Below are 24,473 nucleotides of genomic sequence, written 5' to 3'. Positions count from 1 at the left end.
ATGCTACAGTGCATCTTCTGGAGGTACACACTGCTGCTACTGTGCACATGTGATGGAAGGAGTGAATTAGGTGCCAAACAAGTGGACTGTTTTGTCCTGGGTGGTGTGGAACTTCTTGAGATTTAATGGAGTTGGAACTGATTCAGGTGAGTGGAGAGTATTCCTGCCTGGTAGATAAACAGCAAGCAGGTACTGGGGAGACAGAAGGTAAGTCACCCTTCACAGAAAACCCAGTCTCTCGATTGGCTCTTGTAGCCACTGTGTTTATATGCTAGTCCAGTTCAGCTTCTGGTCAATGGTAAACTCAGGATGTTGATAGTGAGGAACTCAGCAATGGTCACACCATTATGAAGGGGAAATGGGCATATTTTCTCTTGTTTGAGGTGATCATTGCCTGGCATCTGTGCTACATGAATTTTTTTTTGCTACTTATCAGCCCAAGCCTGGATGTTGTCCAGATCTTGGCACATCTGGATACCACCTGCTTCAGTATCTGAGGAGTCATGAATGATACACTGCAGTGGTTTGTGATGGCCTTGGAGTCCCCATATAACATCAATATGGTGGTCAACTGCATTGGGCTCACTTATGAAGCAGTATCTAGCTGCTAACTTGACCCCCAGTGAAGATTTCACCAGAAGTCAGAGATGGCAGCTGAGTCACACTGTGGATGTAGATACCAGTTTCAAAGTGGATTGCAAGGTACCACATCAATCTTCTAATTGATTACTAGGATCGAATGACACCCTCCCACCCACCCTTTGGAATTACAGTGGCTGCAGGGAATACAAATTTACTATCTTTTCTTTAGGTTACAACATCAACACTTGCACTCCTGCCACTTTGCTGTTGCCTGTAAGCTGATCCGGCTGCCCAGACTACTGCCACTAATGCTGGAATGATGTCGATGAAACTGGGCATTCTGAGACCACAATAACTTGACGGCTCCCTTTCAGTCTCCCAGCATCCATGCTGTAGCCAACAGGGCAGTATGACACAGGAGCATTAAGGCAGGCAAAAAAAAATGTTTAAGTTTCAATGCAATACGGCATGATTGTCCTTTAGATTGCACTTAGCTCGTTTATCTTGTTGCCTTTATTTTTCAACATGCCCAAGATAGCAATGTGATTGTCAGTGACATAGGGAAGGTAGAGACCACAGTGAGTAAGGAAATTCGGGTGCAGTTATTGGTATCTAATTTGAAGCAGTCCTTCATGTTTAATCTAAGCAAAAAAATGCCATCTAGACTAATGCCCCCTTCCTCCCACTTCTCCTCACAGCTTGTTCTGTTCTGAATGGCCTCTCTGCATTCTCCCAGTCATGCTAGGTAGATGATGCAGAATGTAGGGGATTGACAAAAAAGCCAGAGTCTTAGCCTCATTCCCGATGAAGGGCTCTTGCCCGAAACATCAATTCTCCTGCTCCTTGGATGCTGCCTGACCTGCTGTGCTTTTCCAGCACCACACTCTCGACACTGATCTCCAGCATCTGCAGTCCTCACTTTCTCCTAAAAGAACCAGAGGGGACAGGACAAAATAGTAAATAGTAACATTCAAAAGAGAATTGAATAAATATTTGAAGGAAAGAAAAAAGCTTTGGGGAAAGAGCAAAGCAGTGGTTGAATCTAACAAAACAATATGCTGGGCTAAAAAGTCTCCTACATGGTATCATTCGGTGATTAGATTACTTACTAATTCATTGCATCTAGCTGCTTCTCTTAAATGATTTTCTCAGTTGGATTTCCAAATATCTCTGATGTTTGTCAGTTCCTAGCTTCCTGCAGGCTCTGTCCTTTGCCTATTACAGAATTCATACAAATAGAGACAGTAATATAGAGTCATAGAGTCTTATAGCACAGACACAGACACTTTGGTCCAATTAGTCCATGCTGAACATAATTTCAAACTAAACTAGTCCCACCTGCCTGATCCTAGCCCATATCCCTCCAAACCTTTCCTATTCATATACCAAGAGTTTTTTAAACGCTGTAATTTTACCCAAATCCACAACTTCCTCAGAAAGTTCATTGCACACACAAATCACCCACGGTGTAAAAGATTTACCCCCATGTCTTGAATCTCTCTCCTCTCACCTTAAAAGTGTGCTACCTAGTCTTGAAATCCCCGATCCTAGGGAAAAGACAACTAGCATTAACTCTATCTATACTCCGCATTATTTTATAAACTTCTATAAGGTTGTCTCTCAACCTCCTACAGTCCAGTGAAAGAAGTCACAGCCTATCCAGCCTTTCTTTATGACTCAAACCTTCCACACCCAGCAACATCCTGGCAAATCTCTTCTAAACCCTTTCCAGTTTAATAATATCCTTCCTATAACTGGGTGACCAGAACTGGACACAGTACTCCAGAAGAGGCCTCACCAACATCCTGTACAACCTCAACATGACGTCCCAATTCCTATACTCAAAGGACTGAGCAAGGGAGGGAAGGGTACTAAATGCCTTTTTAAGCACCCTGCCTATATGTGTTGCAAACTTCAAAGAACTTTGTACCTGAACCCAAGTCACCAGTTCTGAGGGAAGGTCACTCGACCTGATTTCTCTCCAGAGGTGATGCCACACCTGCTCAGCCTTTACAGCAATTTCTGTTTTTGTTTCTGCCTACATTATTGTTTGTCTTTATCAGAAATTAAATATAAAACACACCAATATTCTCACACTCACTGTTTAGAACATACTTTGAACTCTCTTAGGTCTAAGCTAGATGACCTCGCATTTCGCTACGAAGACCCTCAGTTTTGTCCACTCCCTTAATCAATCAATGTCTATTTACAACTTTCTGCTTGAATCTACATTATTTGTGATGCCACCTAACTTGGTGTCCATTGTGGGTGCACCAGAATATGCTGCACATGGGGATCTCTATCTATCAATCATTCTCCTGGGGAAACAACCAGTCTAGAATCAATACATTGCCCAAGCATATTCAGCATCACATGCTTGGTGCACTGCGGAGTACGAAAGCTCAGTAGAATGCGATATTCCAAGCAGTAAATGGCATCATCAGACTGCTATTGCTGCAATTCCTACTCCATCTATTTGACCTCCAAATATTTTCTATAGATCTGTGAACTTGTTATCCTTAGAATGCCAAAAAACCCTATACCTTCCTCAACTACCTTTGGGAAAGACATGAATATAACTTGCATAACCAGGAAGATATTAAAGGCTTGCTTATAGTGAAAGGCTCTTAAAATAATTTATTTTGCCAAATGAAAACCACTTCATCTTTCTGAAGCGTTCCTTTAAACATTAAAACGTGGAGAAAATCAATGTGAAGAAAAAAAATCGGATGCACAAAAATGCAGAAGACTTTGTGGAGAAAATTAATAAAAAGGTTACTGAATAGAACTGTAAAAACAGGAACTGAAGAAACCTTTCCAATGTTCAAAAGTAAACATTAAAAAGTAAATTTGATTTGCTTGTTTTCTGACACTGAATGTGAATATCATGCCATTTTCTAAAATTAGTTCTTTGCTTTTGCACAGTTCATGGATGCCATTTTAAAAGAACACATCCTGGGGCTTCCACTTAATGACCAACAAGTTGCATTTATGTAATCCCTGCAGTATTTTAAATATGAGATATTACACAGTAGCATTATTAAATAAATTCTGACATCATTCCACATGAGAAAATATTACAACAAATATTACACCGTGGGCAGCACGGTGGCACAGTGATTAGCACTGCTGCCTCACAGCATCAGAGACCCGGGTTCAATTCCCGCCTCAAGCGACTGACTGTGTGGAGTTTGCACGTTCTCCCCGTGTCTGCGTGGGTTTCCTCCGGGTGCTCCGGTTTCCTCCCACAGTCCAAAGATGTGCAGGGCCAGGTGAATTGGCCATACTAAATTGCCCATAGTGTTAGGTTAGGGTTATGGGTGGGTTTCGCTTCGGCGGGTCGGTGTGGACTTGTTGGGCCGAAGGGCCTGTTTCCACGCTGTAATGTAATGTAATCTAAAAAAAAATCTAATCTAAATAGCAAAAAGAGTGGTCAAAGAGGAATGGAGATAGTTAATAGAAGAGAACAGAGAGTCAGAAGGAAAGGAATTACAGAGTTTACGCTTAAGTACCTGAGGGCACATTTCGAAATAATGGAGTCATTAAAATCAGAAATACTGACGAGGCCAGAATGGAAAAAGTGTAGAATTTTGAGAAGATCGTTGTTGGACTGAAAAAAGTTAAAGAGATGTGGAGGGCAGCATCATGGAGGGATTTCAAAACAAGGATGAGCATTTGGCATTGCCAAATAGACAGACAGAGGTGATGGGGGATCAGAAAATGGAACATGTTGGGATATGGGAAATAGAGTTTGGATACATTATTGCAGAAAGTTGGAGGCTAAGTGAAGGACAGGGCTGGCAGCTCAAAGTTCTGGATTTTAGATGCTATAGAAAGGATAGGGTGGGAGGCGAGAGAGAAACGGGGGTGCTGTTTTTGATTAAGGAAGACATTACTGTAATTAGAGAGGACACTTCTGAGGGATCGTCCAGTGAAAATATAAGGGTTAACATTAGAAATAAGAAAGGCATGATTACCTTGACAGGATTGTACTCTAGGCCCCCAGAAGTCAGAGGGAAATTGATGAACAAATATTGAGATTTTAACTTTCCAAACATTGACCAGGACTGCGATAGTGTTAATGTCTGGATGGTGAGAAATTTGTTAAATGTGTTCAAGAAAATTTTCTTTATCGATATGCAAATGTTCCTATTAGAGAAGGAGCAAAACTTGACCTTATTTAGAAATAAGGCAGGGCAAATGACTGAAGGGTTAATAGGGGAAAGCTTTGGGATTAGTGATCATAATTCTATGCGTTTTAAAATAGTTATGCAAAAGTATAAGCCTTCCATAAAAGTTAACGCTCTTAATTGAAGTAAGGCAAATTTACTGTTATGAAACAAGAACTTTTAAAAACTGACTGGAGTAGGCTGTTCACAGGTAAAGGAATGACTGACAAGTTGTAACCTTTCAAAAGCGTGACAACGAGAGTTCAGAAGCATTATGTTCTTGATTGAGTGAAAGCTAAGACTGGAAGATTAGGGAACAATGGATGAATAAAGATATGGAGGTTCTAATCAAGGACAAAAGCACAACTGGATAACTGGGGTCAAATGAATATCTTGAAGAATGTAAAGAGGCATTCTTAAAAGGGAAATCAGGAAGGCAAAGACGGGATATTAGAAAGCCTTGAGAGGTAAGGTTAAGGATAATCCGAAGAGATTCTACAAGTACATTAAGAGAAAAAGAGCAACTAGAGAGAGAGTAGGGCCCCTTAAAGATCAACGAGGTTGTCTTTGTCCTGAACCTCAGGAGATGCGAGAGATATTAAATTAATATTTGGCATCAGTATTATACTGGAGAGAACAAAATGGAGGTTAGAGAACTCAGGGAAATAAATATTAATGTTTTGGAAACAGTCCACATTACAGAAGTAGTAGTGTTGGAGATCTTAGAAAACATAAAGATGGATAAATCTCCAGGACCTGACCAAGTGTATCCAAGGATGATGTTGGAAGTTAGGGAGGAAATTGCAGGGTCCCTAGCAGGAATATTTGTGTCATCTATAACCACAAGTGAGGTGCTGAAGGGCTCGATGGTGGCTAATGTTGTGCCTTTAATTAAGAAAGGCTGCAAGGAGAAGCCTGGGAACTACAGACCTGCGAGTCTTATATCGATGGTGAGTAAGTTGTTGGAGATGATTCCGAAAGATAGGATTTACATGCATTTGGAGAGGCAAGGCATGATTAGGGATAGTCAGCATGACTTTTGTGCAATGGAAATCGTGTCTCACAAACTTGATTGAATTCTTTGAGGAAGTAACCAAAAAACTTGATGTGGTCAGACAACTAGACATTGTTTACTTGAACTTTAGTAAAGCCTTTGATAAGGTTATACATGGTAGACTGATGAGTAAAGTTAGGTCACATAGGTTTCAGGGTGAGCTTGCCAATTGAATACGATACTTAGCTTTACAGTAAGGTGTTTCTCGGACTGGAACATTTGACCAGCGGTGTTCTACTGGGATTGGTATTGGGTCCACTTTTATTTGTCATTTATATAAATGATTCAGATGAGAATATAGGAGGATGGTTAGTACGTTTGCGGATGACACCAAAATTGGTAGTATAGCGGACAGTAAAGAACGTTATCTAAGATTACAAAGAGATCTTGATCAATTGGGTCAATGGGCTGAGGAGTAACAGATGGAGTTCAATTGGGATAAATGCAAGGTATTACAGTTTGTTAAAACAAACAAGGACAGGAATTATACAATTTATGGTAGGGCCCTGGGTAGTGTTGTAGAACAGTGGGACCTAGGAGTTCAGCCAGATAATTCCTTGAAACATGCATCACAGGTAGATAGGGTGTTAAGAAGACATTTAGTATGCTTGCCTTCGTTGCTCAGACCTTTGAGTATAGGAGTTGGGATGTCATGTTGAGGTTGTATAGGACATTAGTGAGGCCTCTTCTGGAATACTGTGTGCAGTTTTGGGTGCCCTGTTGTACGAAGGATATTATTAAACTGGAGTGTGTTCAGAAAAGATTTACCAGGATGCTGCCAGACCTGAAGGCTGGATAGGCTGGGACTTTTTTCACTGGAATGTAGGAGGTTGAGAGGTGACCTTATTGAGGTTTATAGATCATGAGGGGTAAAGATAAGGTGAATAGCCAAGGTCTTTTCCTTAAGGTGGGGCAGTTCAAAACTAGGAGGCATATTCTTAAGGTGAGAGGATAAAGATTAAGAAAGAACAAGAGGGGCAGCTTTTTGTTTTACAGAGAAAGTGGTTAGTATGTGGAATGAACTGCCAGCGAAAGTAGCGGATGCAGGTACAGTTGCATAGTTTAATACAAATTTGGATAAGTACACGAATGGGAAAGATTTGGAGGGATATGGGCCAAATGCAGGCAGGTGGAACTGGTTTAGCTTAGGAACATGATCGGCATAGACTAGTTGGACCAAAGGGTCTGTTTCCAGCTGTATGACTCTTCAGTAGGATAGAAGATGAGCAGCAAGCCGTAAATATAAAGGTAACAAGGACAGGTTTCAGCAGTAGACGAAATGAGATGGAAATAGACATGGGTCATAGACTCATAGAGATGTACAGTATGGAAACAGACCCTTCGGTCCAACTCGTCCATGCTGACCTAATGTCCCAACCCATTCTAGTCTTACCTGCCACCACCTGGCCCATATCCCTCTAAACCCTTCCTATTCATATACCCATCCAGATACCTTTTAAATGTTGCAGTTGCACTAGCCTCCACCACTTCCTCTGGCAGCTCATTCCATACATATACAACCCTCTGTGTGAAAAAATTGCCCCCTAGGTCTCTTTTATATCTTTCCTCTCTCACCCTACCTACGCCCTCTAGTTCTGGACTCCCCCACACCAAAGACTTTGTCTGTTTATCCTATCAAAGTCCCTCATGAGTTTACAAACCTCTAGAAGGTCACCCCTTAGCCTCCAACACTCCAGGGAAAACTGCCTCAGCCTATTCAACCTCTCCCTATAGCTCAAATCCTCCAACCCTAACAACATCCTTGTGATTCTTTTCTGAACCCTTTCAATTTTCACAACATCCCTCCGATAGGAAGACCAGAATTGCACCCAATATTCCAAAAGTGGCCTAACCAATGTCCTGTACACTGCAACATGACATCCCAACTCCTGTACTTAATATTCTGACCAATGAAGGAAAGCATACCAAACGCCTTCTTCTTCTCTCTACCTACTACTCTACTTTCAAGGAGCTATAAACCTGCACTCCAAGGTCTCTTTGTTCAGCAACACTCCCTCGGACCTTACCATTAAGTGTATAAATCCTGCTAAGATTTGCTTTCCCAAAATGCAGCACCTCGCAATTAACTAGATTAAACTCCACCTGCGACTCTTCAGTTCATCGGCCCATCTGGTCAAGATCCCATTGTAATCTGAGGCAACCTTCTTCGCTGTCCACTACACCTCCAATTTTGGTGTCAAACTTACCAACCATACCTCTTACACTCACACCCAAATCATTTATATAAATGACGAAAAGTAGTGGATCCAGTACCGAACCTTGTGGCACTCCACTGGTCACAGGCCTCCAGTCTGAAAAACTGAAAGATGAAAAGAGTTATTTTTCAACTCAAAGTAGAATAGAATTTTTAAAAACTTGTATATGGAATGTGAGCATCTCTCAAAAGCCAACATTTGTTGTCCATTCTAAAGGTGATGAGAGTCAATTTGATATGCTTTCGTCAATGTATAATCATTGTGCTATTTGGGTGGAGTTTCAGGGTTTTGATCCAGCAACAGTGAAGGGATGGCAATATAAATCCAAATCAGACTAGTTTGTGGCTGGAGGGGAACCTACAGATAGCAGTGTTTCCATTAATCTACTGCTTTTATTCTGATGGGTGGTCGGGTTTGTGGGTTTGGATGGTAACATTGAGGAACCTTGGCGGGTTGCTGCAGTGCACCTTGTCGGTGATACAGACTATTGTCACAGTGTGTCAGTGATGGAGAGAGTGTTGCCAAGCCAGTGATGGATTGGTACCAATCATGCAGGCTCGTTTGTCTTGGATGGCACAATCTTCAGCGTTGTTGAAGCTGTAATCATCCTGGCAAGTGTTTAGCATTCAAACAAACTTCTGACTTATGCCTTGGAAATGCTGGACAGACTTTGCAAAGTCAAGAGATGAATTTGTAATGTTAACCTGTTCTTGTAGCCACAAATTTTATATGTGCCTTGTCCAATTTGGTTTTTGACCAATGGTAACTACCAGAGTCTTGATGCTGGAGTATTCAACAATGGTAATGCTGTTGAATATCGAGAGAGGAGACAGTTGTTGGAGATGGTTAATGCTTGGCACTCGTGAGGCACAAATGCTCGTCGTCACTTATTAGCCCAAAACCAACCATTTCATAGCATCATAGATGTCAGATTAGCCAATTCAACTTACTCCATTTGAAATCAGGAAACTGCTGAAGGCACTTGATTCTGCAAAGGCTATATGCCCTGACAACATTCAAGCAACTGTATGGAATACTTGTTCTCCAGAACTGACCATATCTCTAGCGTAGTTGTTCCAGTACATCCACAACAGTAGCATCTACCTAGCAAGCTGTAAAATTGAATTTAAAAAAGATGATCAAGCTGGCCTGGTAAATTACCACAGGCAGATTCTGACTAAATGTAGCATCAAGGAATCTTAGTAAAATTGGAGTCAATGGTAATCTGAAGGAAAACTAGTTAGAGTCATACATAACGCAAAAGAAGATGGTTGTGTTTATTGGGATCAAACATCTCAGTTCCAGGACATCCCTGCAGGAGCTCCTCAAGGTGGTATCCTGAGCCCAGCACTCTTCAGCTGCTTAATCAGTGACCCCTGCACCCCAAGTCAGGATCAGGACATTCACTGTTGGATTGCACAATGTTCAGCACCATTCATGACATTTCAGATTATGACGCAGCAAGACCTGAATAACACCTTGTCTGGGCTGAGAAGTGGTAACATTCATGCCACACTAGTGCCAGACAATGACCATCTCCAACATGAGAGAATTTAACTATCTCCTCATTACATTCAATGGGATAAATTTAGAATAGATTTAGCAGCTCTAAACTGGACATCGATGAGGTGCTGCTGGCTAATCCCTTGATAGAAATGGTAAAATGGAGAATAGCTTGGTCATGGGGTTACAAATTATAGTTGAATATAATTCTACCTCTGGTGGCTACAGTGGATGTCTAGTTTTGTGTTGCTAGATCTGTTTGAATATCTGTCTCATCTAGTGCGATAGCGCTAATGTGAAGGTGGGGCTTCGTCTCCACAATGAATGTGTGGTGATTACCTCAACCTATTATAAACAGATGCATCTGCGAGAGGTAGATTGGTGAAGACCAGGACAAGCATACTTCTCCTTGTTCTTGATTCCCTCACTACTTGCTACATGTGTCCGTTAGGAGTCAACCAGCTTTGGTTAGGAGAGGTGCTGCTGAGCTACTCTTGATGATGGACATTGAAGTCTCCAAACTGGAATTTATTATGTGCTTTTGCTATCCTCAGTGCATCCTCCAAGTGTTCAATATGGAGAGATTGTTGATTCCTCACCTTAAAGGGGGGTGGGGGAAGACTGATAGCAGGGAAACAGCAGACCTCATGGAATCCAGAATCAATGTTGAGGACTCCCATGGCAACTCCATCTCAACTGTACACTACCGAGCTGTCCTGCCTGTGTGACAGAACAAACTCAGGGGAGATAATGAGGGTGGTGTCTGGGATATTGTCTGTAAGACATGACTCTGTGTGTATGTCTATGTCAATCTGTTGCTTGTCTGGTCTGCAGGACAGCTCTCCCAATATTGGCCCAGGCCCTGGATATTGGAAAAGTAGGTTTTGCAGGACCGACATGGCTGCATTTGACATTGCTGCTTCTATGCCTAGATCACTGCCAGGTGGCAATCCGGTTTCAGTCCTTAGGTTTAGGCATCATAGCAGTATGATACAACCTAGTGGCTCAATAGGGCATTTTAAATGGCAGTCAAGAATCAAGTCTGGAACTGCATCTATGCCAGATCAGTCAAGGTCAACAAATTTCCTTCTCTGAAGAATGTTAGTAAACCAGATTGTTATGCGATGACCATTAGGATGGCTTTTTATTTCATATTTTGAGCTCAAGTTTCACCATCATCTGTAGTGGGATTCAAAACCGTGTCCCCAGATTAATCAGCCGAGGATATAGAATTCTAGTCCAGTGACATTATCAGTATACCAACAGCTCCCTAAACTGAAGGAGAATATGAAAAATTATAGCAATGAGTACTCCCTAAGTGCTAATGACTGCCAATCTATGTCTGGCACTGCAAATTAACAATCACAAATGCAGAATTTCACTCATATTAAAATCAATCTTTCTTTTAGGTTGCTTTTCATGTTTGTGCTCCTCCTCCTTTCTCTTTTAATCTAATTTTTCTTTCCTTCTCTATATTTTCCTTCCTGAATTTGACATTCACTTATTCACATGATGCAATAATTACCACAGCATTTTTAACATAAGGAAGACATTAGGTGAACTGGCCATACTAAATTGCCTATAGTGTTCAGGGATGTGTAGGCATTAGTCGGGGGAAATGTAGAGTAATAGGATAGGAGAGGGGAATGGGTTGGATACTCTTCAGAGGGTGTCGGTGTGGACTTGTTGTACCAAATAGTCTGCTTCCACACTAGGAATTCTATGAAAATCCCAAAGCACTTCACAGGAGCATTATAAACAATGAATGACCCTGAGCTACATCAGGAGATATTGTGTTAGATGACCAATACGCCTTCCTCATCAGTCCTCCCAGTGCTTATTTCTCAATTCTGATATCTGATTGGTTAATGCTTGTTACGAGCTTGCATTTTCAACAATTTTGAGCGAAGAAAAGAATTTTGTTAGAGCTTACAGAGCAGATGCTGCTTGATTCCCTGATCTAGCAAATTCTAGTCTAATGCCTGGGTTTGCAATTTTAATCTGCTCTTAATCGATAGCCTCAGTATTTTGAGGCTAGCAATGTCTTAATTATGTTAGTTTGCTGCTGTTCTTTGTGCATATCTAACTGGGAGGTAAAGTGAACATTTTATGCTCTATAAAGAATACTATCCTGAAGTTGTAGCTAAGGAAAATCCAGTACCATATGAAAAAAGAACAAATTGAATTGCCTTTGCTTCATTTCCTGCAAATAAATCACGTCCTAACGTTGACCTCTACCTATTACAAGTACTGCATTCAAGATGTGTGCTGATTTCACTGATGCAATTCACTCAGTTTCTTTATCATTTACTATAAGAAAACTAGACCAATCTTTGAGATTTTCTTTCAATAATTTCAATAGGAAATCTGTTGTCCCTGTCCATTATCAAAACAAAATCCCCCAGTACTAGTGAAAGTCTGGAAAATCAGGTTCAAAATGACCTGAAAATTTTTTTTTAAGTTTATTCATTTGTGGGACATGGGCATTACTGGCTGGCTAACATTTATTGCCTGGCCCTAGCTACCCTTGAGAGTGAGCTGCCATATTGAAGTGCTGCAGTCCAAATGCAATTATTCAAGTTATGTAGGATAAACAGTTATTCAACCCAACCAGTCAATGTCAGTTGACTTTCTTATATAAGTCTACCATCATTACTATTTATTCACATCATATATTTGTTTAGCTTCCCTTAATTGTGTCTGTAGTATTTATTACAACCACTTCCTCTTGTAGCAAGTTCCATTCTCACCATTCTTTGGTTGAAGAAGTTTAGTCCGAATTCCGTATTCGATTTCTTGGTGACGATCTTATTTAATCATAAGAAATAGGTGCAGGCCAATTGGCCCATCAATCCTACTCTACCTACAGCAAGAGTATTGCTGGTCAGAACATCTCCCTGCCTTCCAACTCCCTTGTTGATCAGTATCAGAACTTAAGAAATAGATGGTCCCTAAATATGCTCTTCTCTTCTGAGGAAATATACCCTCTGTCAATCATCCTCTTTTCTCTCCTTTATTTCTGTTGCTTCCCTCCTTATTTTATCAGTGTTTGTATGGTCAATATCCATTCAACTTCCCCCTCTTGATCCCCCTCTACACCACCCAGCACACTTGAGGTAGATTATAACTTGCTGCATTGGTGTAAATTGGATAATAGCAGGTCGGCAGACTACAACAGAAATTTAAAAATGGACAGAGAGAGGGAGAGAGAGAGAGACACACACACACACATACAAAACAAGCTGCTGACTCTTGTATCACGTACTTTGCTCTATCACATCAAGTGAAAGTTTACCCAATTTCCTCCTCCCAACACTCTAGTGGTGCTGATAGCTCATTCTTTCTGAATACCTGTGGGATTTCCTTCTGTGCCTTGTATTTCCTTCTCTCTTTATAACAAATGCCTGCACCACACAAGCTTTATATCCTGGGATAAGCTGCAACACCATTTTATAGTGAGTTTCATTCTGAAGAGTATTTCAGTGGAATCCAAAGACGAGTTAATATAGGTAAACATTCTTGGAGAACTCCTACCCAATAATGGAAACAGTTGGATGTAGAATCCTGACTTCTCAATTACAATGCACAGTACAATGAGAAAGTGCCTTAACACACATTACAATCACATATGTCTGTGGGCGTGAATCACTTTGCTGAAATATGGTATTTATAGATAGCTATTTAAAAAGTAATTTTATGCAGTTGGATTATGCTGTGAAATTTATGGATTTTAAGAACAAGTTCTGTCTGGTAGCAGCTGCTTATGCCCACTGTGCCACAAACACATTCTGAAAACTGAAATGACTGATGTATAAAACAAAGAGATGTATGACCCTTGCAATTAGTTAATGGAAGGACACTCAGGCTCACTGGCACATTGCAGAGAAATAAAAAAAAGTTACACTATAAAGGAAGTCAACTGCTTTTATAGAAATGTGGAGCTGGAACAAGTACAAGCAGTATCGGAGGTGTAGGAGAGTTGACTTTTTGGGCAGAGCTGTTCATGGGGACTCATTAAGAGTGACGCCTGAAATGTCGACTCCTCTGCTCTTCTGATGCTGCTTGCCCTGCTGTGCTTTTTTCCAGCTCCACATTTTATCGACTCTGACTTTCCAGCATCTGCAGTCCTCACTATCTCCAAGCTTTTGTAGAAATGCAGTATTTTCAAGTTGTGCTGTAGGTGAAAACAGCAGGAAATATAAAGGGCAGGGAGGGAGAGAGAGAGAGAGAGAGAGAGTGAGAGTAGGAGAGAGACAGGCTAAGAGGGAAGAAATAGAGGAGCGAAGAAAGGAAAGAGAGAAAAAACAGAGAGCAGGAAAATGAAAAATAAGAGGACAGAGACAGAGTAGAGAGCTGAGGGAACAGACTAGAGAGTTGAGGGGAGAGAGGTACATGGCACGTCAGGGTTAGAGACAGAGAAAGGTGGGGAGAGTCAGGGACCATAACACATAGGAATAAATGTAGACCATTCAGACCAACAAATCTGTTCTGCCATTCATACCTGATGTGATAATCCTTTACTCCACACTCCTGCTTTTTTCCCCATAACCCTTGATTCCCTAACAGTTAAAATCTGCCTATGTTAGCCTTGAATATATGTAATGACCCAGCCTCAACAGCGTTCTACAGTCAAGAAATCCACAAATTCGCAACACTCTGAGAGAAGAAATTCTTCATCATCTCTGCCTTTATTCCAAGTTTGAGCCCTCTGGTCCTAGAATCTCTTACAAGGGGAAACAATCTTTCTGCACCTATCTTGTCAAGTCCTCTAAGAATCTTGTGTTTCAATAAGATCACCTCTCATTCCTCCATATTCCAATTAGCACAACAATCTACCCAATTTCTCGTCAGAAGACAGACCTTCCATACCCGGTATCAGCCTGGTGAAGCTTCTTTGGACTGCCTTCAATGCCAGTACATCTTTCCTTAGATAAGGGGCCTAAAACTGTTTACAGTATTCCAGCTACAATCTAACTAGTGCCTTGTATAGCTTTGGCAAAAGCTCCCTACCTTTATAATTCATTCCCTTTGAAATAAAGTCCAACATTCCATTTGCCTTTCCAATTATCCAATGAACTTGGATACCAGCTTTTTGTGATTCATGGATGAGGACTCCGGTCTGTAACTTTTTGCAGTCTTTCTTCACTTAAATAATATTTAGCTCCTTTATTCTCCTTGCCAAAGTGCATAAGCTCACACTTCCACATTCTATTCCATCTGTCCAGTTTCGGTCCACTCAGTTAACCCGTCTATAATCCTATGCAGATGCTTTGTCATCCCCATTAATTGTCTTCCCGTCAATTTTTGTGTCAATTGCAAAGTTGGCTGTAGTAAATTCTGTTCCCTCAACAAGCCATTAGCATATATTGTAAATAATTATAGCCCCCAGCACTGATTCCTGTGGCATACCACTCACTAGAGGTTGTCATCCTGAAAATAGCTCTCTAAACCCAACTCTCTATCTTCCATTAACCGTGTTAATACACTACCTCCAACACCATGGACTGTTATCTTATTAAGTAGCCTAATGCGTAGCACCTTACCAAACACTTTCTGAAAAACCAAACAAATTCTATCCACCACTTTTTCTTTATCTACCCTGTTTGTAACTTCCTCAAAGAATTCTCGTAAATTTGTCAGGCATAATTTTCCCATTAAGATATGATGATTCTGTTGGGTCATGTTATGTTGTTCTAAATGTTTGACTATTACAGCCTTTATAATAGAGTCTAACATTTTCCCAATAAATGAATTAAGCTAACTGGCCTTTAGTTTTTTTTTTTGTCTCCTTCCCTTTCAAATAAAGAGGTTACATTGACAGTTTTTCAATACTCTAGGATGGTTTCCAGAATCTAACGATTCCTGAATGATTACTGCCAGTGCATTCACTATCTCTGTAACTACTATCTTTAATATCCTAATTCCATTAGGACTGTTTCTTCAGTTATGGTTATTATGTTTATTTCCTCTCCTTTTGCCCCTTCAAATATTTAGCAATTTTAGGACGTTATTACTCTCTTCTAATGTAAAGGCTGATGCAAATAGCTTAGGTATTCAATTCCTCCATTCTATCCTGGTTTCCATTATTTACACAGCCTCATATTCAAAGATGCCTATGGTGACTTTGGTTTCTCTTTTTCTTTCTGTGTAATTAAAGAAGTTCTTGATGTCTGTCTTGATACTTCTTCCAACTTTATCTTTAAAGTTTATTTATCCCTTTTTTTTTGTTGGTTGGTTGTCTTTTGTTGGTTTTAAAAACTTTCCTAATCCTCTTGTTTACCACTAAGTCTTTGCTAGATTGTAGGTTTTTTCCAATTTCAATGTGATGCTATCTTTAACTTCCCTCGTTAACCTTAGTTTGCTGATCCTTTTTCTAAAATCCTTCTTCCTCACTGGTATATGTCTTTGCTGTGAGCCATGAGCTATGTTCTTAAGAGGTGGGAAAGGTAGAGAGGTGGGAGGGGAGAGAGAGAGAAGGGGAAGGTTGGTGGAGAGAGGGGGAGGGAGAGGGAGAGAAAGAGAGAGAGAGAAGTGGAGAGAGAGAAAAGAGGGGAGTGAGAGAGAAGGGGGAGAAGAGAGAAAGAGAAGTGAAGGGAGTGAGTGAGATAGAGAGCAGAGGGGAGAGACATTGGAGAGAGGTGAGGACAAAGGGATGTAGTGAGAGAGAGAGAGAGAGAGACGTAAGGAAAAGCTGTGATGAGATAGAAAATGGGGAGAGGCATGGTGGGATACAAAGGAGGGGAGTAAGAGACATGAGAATATTCAGGCAAGAGGGTAAGTCAGGGACAGTAAGAGAGAGCAAGTAAGAGAGGTGGGAGGAATGCGTTGGGTGAGAGAATGATCAAGAGAGAGAGAGAGAAAGAGATGGGGTAGGGTGACTGAGAGTGGAGATGTTTAATTGATGGCCAAATGATGAGCTCCAATTTGCAGGAGGACAAGTCCATGTTCCTAGCAGTCAACCAAAAGCAATGTTTGAGGCAGTGGATGGTGGGGAAGCAATAATTAAAATCTTAATAAACATGGGAGCATTGAGGTACAAGGCAGTCCAGAGAGTCTCTCAGGCATCAGAAAATCAGATTGTATTTGCAGATATTGTCTGTACTCCGTATCAAAAATATAGACTGCCCCAGGGTGACACTCCATGGCCAAAACCTGCAACTGCGGACAGATTCAACAACTTTGTGACATTCACCTTAGGTAAACAATCAGCAATCGTTTTAACAATTAATATCACATGTCAGCATTGGCAAATGCTTATCACAGAGATCATATACAGGAATATTTAGGGCTCTTGAGGTGCAGTACTGGTGTCCTTACTTCCAGACTTGAAGGCCTAGGTTCAAGTCCCACCTGCTCCAGAGGTGTGTAATAAATCTCAAAATCTCAGGTAACAATTTTGAAGGACAGCCTTCAATATTTATCACACAACATTGCTGAAACATGTTAGTCATAGAGTTATACAACACAGAAACAGACCCTTCTGTCTAACTAGCCTATGCCAAACATAATCCCAAACCAAAGTAGACCTGCCTGCCTGATATCCCTCAGGCTCATATCCCTCCAAACCTTTCCCATTTACGTACATCCACATCCACCAAGTCCTCTGGAAGTTCATTCTCACACGAACCACACTTTGTGTAAAAAATGTGCCCCTTATGACTCTTTTAAATCTCTCTCCTCTCACCTTAAAAATATGGCCCAAGTCTTGAAATCCCCCATGCTAGCAAAAAGGCAACCACCCTCATGATTTCATAAAGCTGTATAGAGTTGCTTCTCAACCTCCTACACTCCAATGAAAGAAGTCCCAGCCTATCCAACCTTTCTTTATAACTCAAACCTTCCACACCGGGCAACATCCTGTTAAATCTCTTCTGAACACTCTCTAGCTTAATAATACTTCTCCTATAACAGAACTGGCCACAGAACACCAGAAAAGGTCTCACTAATGTCCTGTACAATGTTAACATGACTTCCCAACTCCTATACTCAAAGGGTTGAGTAATGAAGGCAAGCATTCTAAACAACTTTTTAAACACCCTGTCTACATGTGATGCAAACTTCAAAGAATTATGTACCTTAACCCCTGGATCCCTCTGTTCTACAACACTACCCAAGGCCCTACCATTAACAGTATAATTTGCAGTGCACAAATTCCTTGACACATTTCCAATAGTATCATCAGGTCGACTATGCTGTTGTAAAGCATTTTGAGATGTTCTGAAGTTGTGAAAAGTTCTGTATAAATGGACATCTTTCTTTTTCGAAAGATTACCTAGAAATTACAAACTGGAGTATAAACAAAAGTCCCAGAGAGGGTTTTCCTCTCATAGAATCAGGAGGTTAAAAAGTTTTCTTCCTGCCCTGAAGACACTAAACTATTGTGAGAGTATAGTGTACTGGAGATGGAGGTCTTGTGCTGGAGTGACTAGCCTCCCTATCTCTCGGTCAGGAACTTCGGGTTTGTGTCCCACTCTAGGACTTGTTGGTCATTGAAACAGCTTGGTTGTCAGCCTGCAAATCATTCCCAATGCATGTCATTGGAGGTGCTAAGTTTGGGAGAGATTCCTGCTCAGCCATCCTGGAGAAGGAAATAGCAAACTAGTGCAATACAAACCTAATAGAAATCCGTGACCCAAAACTCAGAGCAAGGACGAGGAAAAAGACAGTCAGTACAATGAGTACTGGCAATATCTCAGCCAATTCTTCAGAATTCTATATTAGGAAACCTTGCCAATGAGTGCGAACAAGCCTTTAAACACTTAAAATGAGAAAGCACTGGATTTGTAATCCAGTGATCCAGGCTAATGTCCTATTGATGTACTATTTATTTATTTATTGTCACGTGGATTTTGTTACAAAATACAGTGAAAAGTGGTGTATAGTGCTGCTGCTTTCTGGCGCCACACTAAAATACACAAAAATAAAGCAAAACATAGAATATAAAGGAAGAAAAATTTTAAAAAATGAGAAAGTGTTCATTAATTTACAAGAAGTTTACAGTCCTTCTTGTTAGGTCCTCTGCCATGGGCCTAGTGCTGCCCCTGCTAGAACAAAAATCTCCACTCTTCGGTACCACCTTGCCTCCACTGATGCTCCCGCCACTATGAGTCCTCGCTGGATCTCACTAATGCTGACACCACTGACCCTGCCAAATACCGCACCAGCCCAAACCCGACTCTGCCTCAGGTCTACCTCACTGATGCAGATGCTGCCAATGTTATCGGGTCTCAATCTGGGCCCAAACCTGCCTCTGCTACCATTTCCATGAATCTATGCTGGATGCAGACTCCCACCGGGAACCCAAACACACCTCCGCCACTGCAGCCGTGAGTCAGCACTCGGACTGCCTCGTCGATGCTCACAGATTTCAGTAACAGATATTGAAATGTTTGCTGCGGCCCCAGGGTTCGAATTCCACCATAGCAGATGATGACATTTGAATTTAATAAATTCAATAGAAGTCTAGAATGAAAACCCATCTAATGGCAATCGTGTGATCATTGTGAACTGTTTTAATGTCCCACCTAGTTTACCAGTGCCATTTAGGGAAGAAAGGCCAACATAATACTGTAGCCTCTCAGCAATGCTGACACTTAACTGCCCTCTGAAATGGTCAAGAAAGCCACTCAGTTCAAGGACAATTAGGGATAGACAACAAATGCTAACATTGCTAACATCACTCATATCCCACAGAAAATAAAAACATTTAAAAGCATTACAGCTGAACTTGCAGAACCTCAATTGCAATCACTGAAACAAGCCAATAGTACAGACCTGGTAATGAACTTGGAACCCTCTGGCTTTTAATGTCTTCGAAGTACACTGGTTTATCATGCTTTTTTCCACTAAGCTACAAGCAAAGGTCAGACAGTTTACATAGAGATTAATGGATCACTGGGAATGAGTTACAGGCTGTAATTTAATTGAGGGATTAAATGAAGTTGTAAAGCATGAAGCAAGCTTGAGTAGTTTATAACAGTCATCAGAACCACAAACAGAGATTGCAGCTTGAAAATAATTCCTGTGCATTGGTTATTTATAACAATGTATTTCTTCAAGCTCCTTGAGCCGGTGTTACCTCTTTTTTTCGATGGCCTGGGACAGCTTGCTAGACCATTTCATAGACAGTTAAAAGTCAATCACATTTTTGTCGTCTGGAATCATGTTGTAAAGCATACCCAATAAGGATAATCGATCTATTTCCCTAAAGTACGTAAATCAACTAAGTTAATTAATTTATAAAAATCTGGTAGCTGCTTGGTTACCATCGGTACTATCTTTTTAATCCAGATTCATTTAGTTAACTGAGGTTAAATTCCCCAGATCCCACAATGTGGTATAAACACACATCCTTGGATTATTAGGCCAGTTCTCTGGATTATTTGTCAAGCAACACAGCCAGTAAACAGCAACAGTGTGCTGCTTTATAGTTTACTTCCCTTTCTCTGCCATCTTCACAACTTGTATTTCAGAGGATAGAGTTTAATCTCTTCCTCAGCAAAGATGTGCCTTCATACTGCAATCTGCCACATCGAAGACACCAAAGAACCCCCTCACAGTGGCTTCCTGATTTCTTGCACTTCCTGACACACACTGTGGCCTTCTCACATATATGCTTTACCCCCATCTCTCTCTCTCTCTCTTTCTCAAATTCTGATTTTCTCACATGCACGCTCTTCCCTATCTTTCACACTCACGCACGCGATGTTGTATGATTTTTCTCACATTCACTTTTCTCCTCTATATTTATTTTGCCTCACAATGTCTTAGAGGCTGTTCCAATTGTACATTGTTGCAGATCTTTTTCCATTTTCTTTTTACTTCCCATTATCCCATCTTCCACGGGTAACAAATCCACTCAAATTCCATGTAACTCGACTTTACGATCTTAAGCCCACAGGATGACAATTTCACCTGCTCCCCTCCCTATTGTGGCTGCCTCTGCCTCTTACTCCAGGCTGCTGTGTTGGCTTCCATTGCCTGTAAAACTGGCAGCCCATCTACAAAAGATGGGGGGTGAAAATTGCATACTGAATATCATCAAGCAGTCTAGAAGTTTTTTTTATATTGTTACTATGGTGATAATGAAAATGCACCATTCCGGTTCTAGAACGGAGTAAATTTGGGTTGCTCCAACTGTTACAGCCCTCATTCACCTCTTGAGCATGTTCTGCATCTGAAACTGAAATCTAGAAGCACTGCGAAAGAAGGCAGAAGTTATTAGGAATGGAAGTGAGGCCATTGCACAGCCAAGAGAGAGCCATTGTGAGGGGAATATAAATAAAGTATGCTGGCACAGAACAAGTGCGGCCAGATCAGATGAAATTAATTATAAAATGTTGAGGTACCCCATAGCAATGTCAAAAAATCAAATCGGGGAAGAATCCTTTGTATCAGAAATGATGCAGTATAATTATCAGCAGGCATGTCACGTCCACTTCCTGTCTACATTCCAATTTTCTGAGTTTACATAAGCACAGGAAGATGATAAATGGAAGCTTTTATTAGCAATAATAAGTCTTTCACAAAGAGCAAAACCCAGTTATCACTTTGCTGGAATCGTCTGGTTTCTACTCTGCAGAGAGAATGATGAGTCAGCCAATGCCATAGCAACTGAACGACGATCAAAACGACCTCCTCTTTATGTTGCTGGCAGATGCTGATCAATAGAACTGACCACAATTACTTTTTTGTTCATCATTGGCAAAGGTTAGACATATAGCACAGGATCATTTTATGAAAAGATTATCTCGCCGTTATCAACAATGAACACAGACAAAAATAATTCTGTCAGGATAACAACAAAAACATGGGTCACCTCAGGTCTCAGCAGATTTATCCAGCAACTAACACCTACCCCATACCTCCTCGCAAGACAAGGGCACATGGAAACTGTGGCCATCTCCAAATCGTACAGCATCCTGACTTGCAAGTACATTGTTGCTCCATCATTGTCACTGGGTCATAATCCTGGAGATCCCTATTTAACAGCCCTGTGTGAACACCTACACCTAGCTGAATAGATGTTGCAAGAGGGAGGGCTTTAGGTGCCCAGAACACTGGGACTAGTTCTCAGGAGAGGTTGGACTATAAAGGTCAGGTGGATCACACCTGATCAGAGCTGGAACCAATGTCCTCACCTGCTCGTGTTTTCAGGAAAAGTTTAAAGTAATTTGTAAGGGGAAGTGGAAATTGGACGTAGGAAGGTTAAACAAATCGCTCAGAGGATTGCAAGAAGCGGAAAACATTCAGGCAAGAAATCAGTTAGGTCACATCAACAGGTTAAAAAAAAGATGTGTGTTTGCTTACATTATCCAGGACTACCAGGCATCGCAATATAGTATTTTTACTGTCGTGATCTAGGGGAATGTGACAGCAAATTTATGTGAAGCAAACACCCATAATGAGCAATGTGATAATGACGCAACGCCTGTTTTGTGATGTTGATTGAGGGGTAAATATTGACCAGGAGTCTGGTAGCTCCTTCCAAATAGTACTATGAGATCCTTTAAATCCAGCCAAGTAAACAGACAGGGCTTCAGTTTACTGTCTTATTTGAAATATAGCCCTTGCCATAATACAGTACTCCCTCAGTATTGCACTGGAGTGTCAGAGTTGATTTTTGTACTCAAGCCTTGAAGCGGACTTTGAACTCAGAATCTTATGATTCAAGGTAAGGCTACTATCAACTGAGCCATAGCTGACAGCTGAATTAATTCATCAAGTTCTAAATTAGGCTAACAGTGTATATGTGTAAATGCACAAAGCATGGTCAATAAGGTCGGTAAAGAGTTTAGAAGGTTAAGAGGAGATCTAATAGAAACTTACAAGATAATACATGGCTTGGAAAGGGTGGATGCTAGAAAATTGTTTCCGTTAGGCGAGGAGACTAGGACCCGTGGACACAGCCTGAGAATTAGAGGGGGTAAATTCAGAACAGAAATGCAGAGACATTTCTTCAGCCAGAGAGTGGTGGGCCTGTGGAATTTATTGCCGCAGATACAGTGGAGGCCGGGACACTAAATGTCTTCAAGGCAGAGATTGATAAATTCTTGATGTCACAAGGAATTAAGGGATACGGGGAGAATGCGGGTAAGTGGAGTTGAAATGCCCATCAGCCATGATTGAATGGCGCAGTGGACTTGATGGGCCGAATGGCCTTACTTCCACTCCTATGTCTTATGGTCTAAACAGCAGGCAATGTGAGATTCGTTTCAACATGTTTGGGAAGCAATCTGGGGACTTGTATAATAGAACTTATATTTTTGCCGGGTGTATGACATAAACAAGGTCAGATGTGGCGGGTGGCCAAAACTTGTCAGATATAATCAAAGGTGAGCTGATGGTAAAAATGATCCTATACTCATTGTGAGATATCCTTTTCTCTGGTTGCTTGTAACAAAAGTAAATCCTTGCATCTTAAAAGTCACAAACTGTGCTTTTCAACATAACTATAAAGGTGCAGAACATGATTTCAAAAGGCTTGAAAGTAGGTGTTAGTGACTTCAAAAGAAAAGCACACAAAAACAAATCTGTCTGCCCTGAATAAAAGTAATTTGGTTCTTGTAAGATGATAAAAAGAGAACTATTTCACCAAAAAAAATCAATGGATTCCTTACAAATAGTAATCTTAGGTTATTTAGTAAAGGTCCAAGTTTTACATAGAATCACATGTAAACTATAGGCCATTCAGCCGAAATATGTTGTATACAGAACTTTGATTCTGGTCTATTCTGGGTTGGCCAACAGGCAGACAGCAGTCGATCACGGCTGGTTGTAATTGGTTGCAGTTACTCTAAGGCTGGGGAAAAGTGAAGCCATGACTAGTTTCCTTCCCTTGATCACAATCCAGGTGAAAAATATGCAAATGGCGATTTTAACAGGCTTGGCTGCAAAGGCATGTTAACAAACCATCTGAGTGGAGTACTATGAGGTGGAATACAGCCAAGGAATTGTACCCCAAAACAATCTGAATTCAGCCAATCACATCACAGGCTAGTGGTTGAACCTGACATTTTTCTGGTCTGAATGGCTTGACTCCTCACTGAATAAATGTACTTAAAGCCTCAAGTAACAATATCAGAAAAGATGATTAATTATAAGAACATAAGAATTGGAACCAGGAGTAAGTCAATCAGCCCCAAGAGGAACTCCCCTCTTTGACTCCCCTGTTAGATAGGAATCTATCTCACAAAGCATGACAAATATAAAATGACTCAGCCTCCACTGCTCACTGGGAAAGAGCATTCCACAAACTAACAACCCTCTGAGAGATAAAATAAATCTCACCTTCAAAATAAATAGGAGATCCCTTGGTTTCATACTGTACCCCCCATGATACTCTCTCCCATTGAGAGAAACATCCTTTCAATATCAGCCCTGTCAAGTTCCCTCAGAAATGTATAAGAATCGGGGGCGGGGTCATTTCTCATTGTTTTAAACCAAAATGGGACAAACGAAAAGAACTGTTTCCAAGTTGCTTCCTGTGATAAATCTTACAGACATCAATAATTGTTCCCAATAGTCAATGATTTGTATAAGACATCCGGGAGGCAATCGAAATGGTCAGTTCTGAGACCATCTTGGCTATGATACATCATAGCCAGATGGCCTCCTTCTTCAAAGACCGCAATTTCCCCCCAGACGTGGTCGACAATGCTCTCCACCGCACCTCCTCCACTTCCCGCTCCTCTGCCCTTGAGCCCCACCCCTCCAATTGCCACCAGGACAGAACCCCACTGGTCCTCACCTACCACCCCACCAACCTCCATATTCATCGTATCATCCGTCGTCATTTCCGCCACCTCCAAACGGACCCCACCACCAGGGATATATTTCCCTCCCCTCCCCTATCAGCGTTCCGAAAAGACCACTCCCTCCGTGACTCCCTCGTCAGGTCCACACCCCCCACCAACCCAACCTCCACTCCCGGCACCTTCCCCTGCAACC

The 24,473-nt window shown here is 41.2% G+C and overlaps 1 protein-coding gene across 1 annotated transcript in view; it reads right to left on the bottom strand.

Moving 5' to 3' along the window:
• The window catches only part of LOC122562424, a 61,794-nt gene that overhangs the window by 20,078 nt on the left and 17,243 nt on the right, over positions 1-24,473 (bottom strand). The window contains exon 4 of the mRNA XM_043715281.1: positions 8,085-8,125. Within this exon, the coding sequence (XP_043571216.1) occupies positions 8,085-8,125 (41 nt within the window). The remainder of the gene's footprint in view (positions 1-8,084; positions 8,126-24,473) is intronic.

The sequence above is a fragment of the Chiloscyllium plagiosum genome, chromosome 25 (genome assembly GCF_004010195.1).
Source record: "Chiloscyllium plagiosum isolate BGI_BamShark_2017 chromosome 25, ASM401019v2, whole genome shotgun sequence".
Taxonomy (NCBI): Eukaryota; Metazoa; Chordata; class Chondrichthyes; order Orectolobiformes; family Hemiscylliidae; genus Chiloscyllium; species Chiloscyllium plagiosum.
Note: the sequence above shows the minus strand (reverse complement) of the source record. Positions and strands in the feature narration are given on the sequence as shown.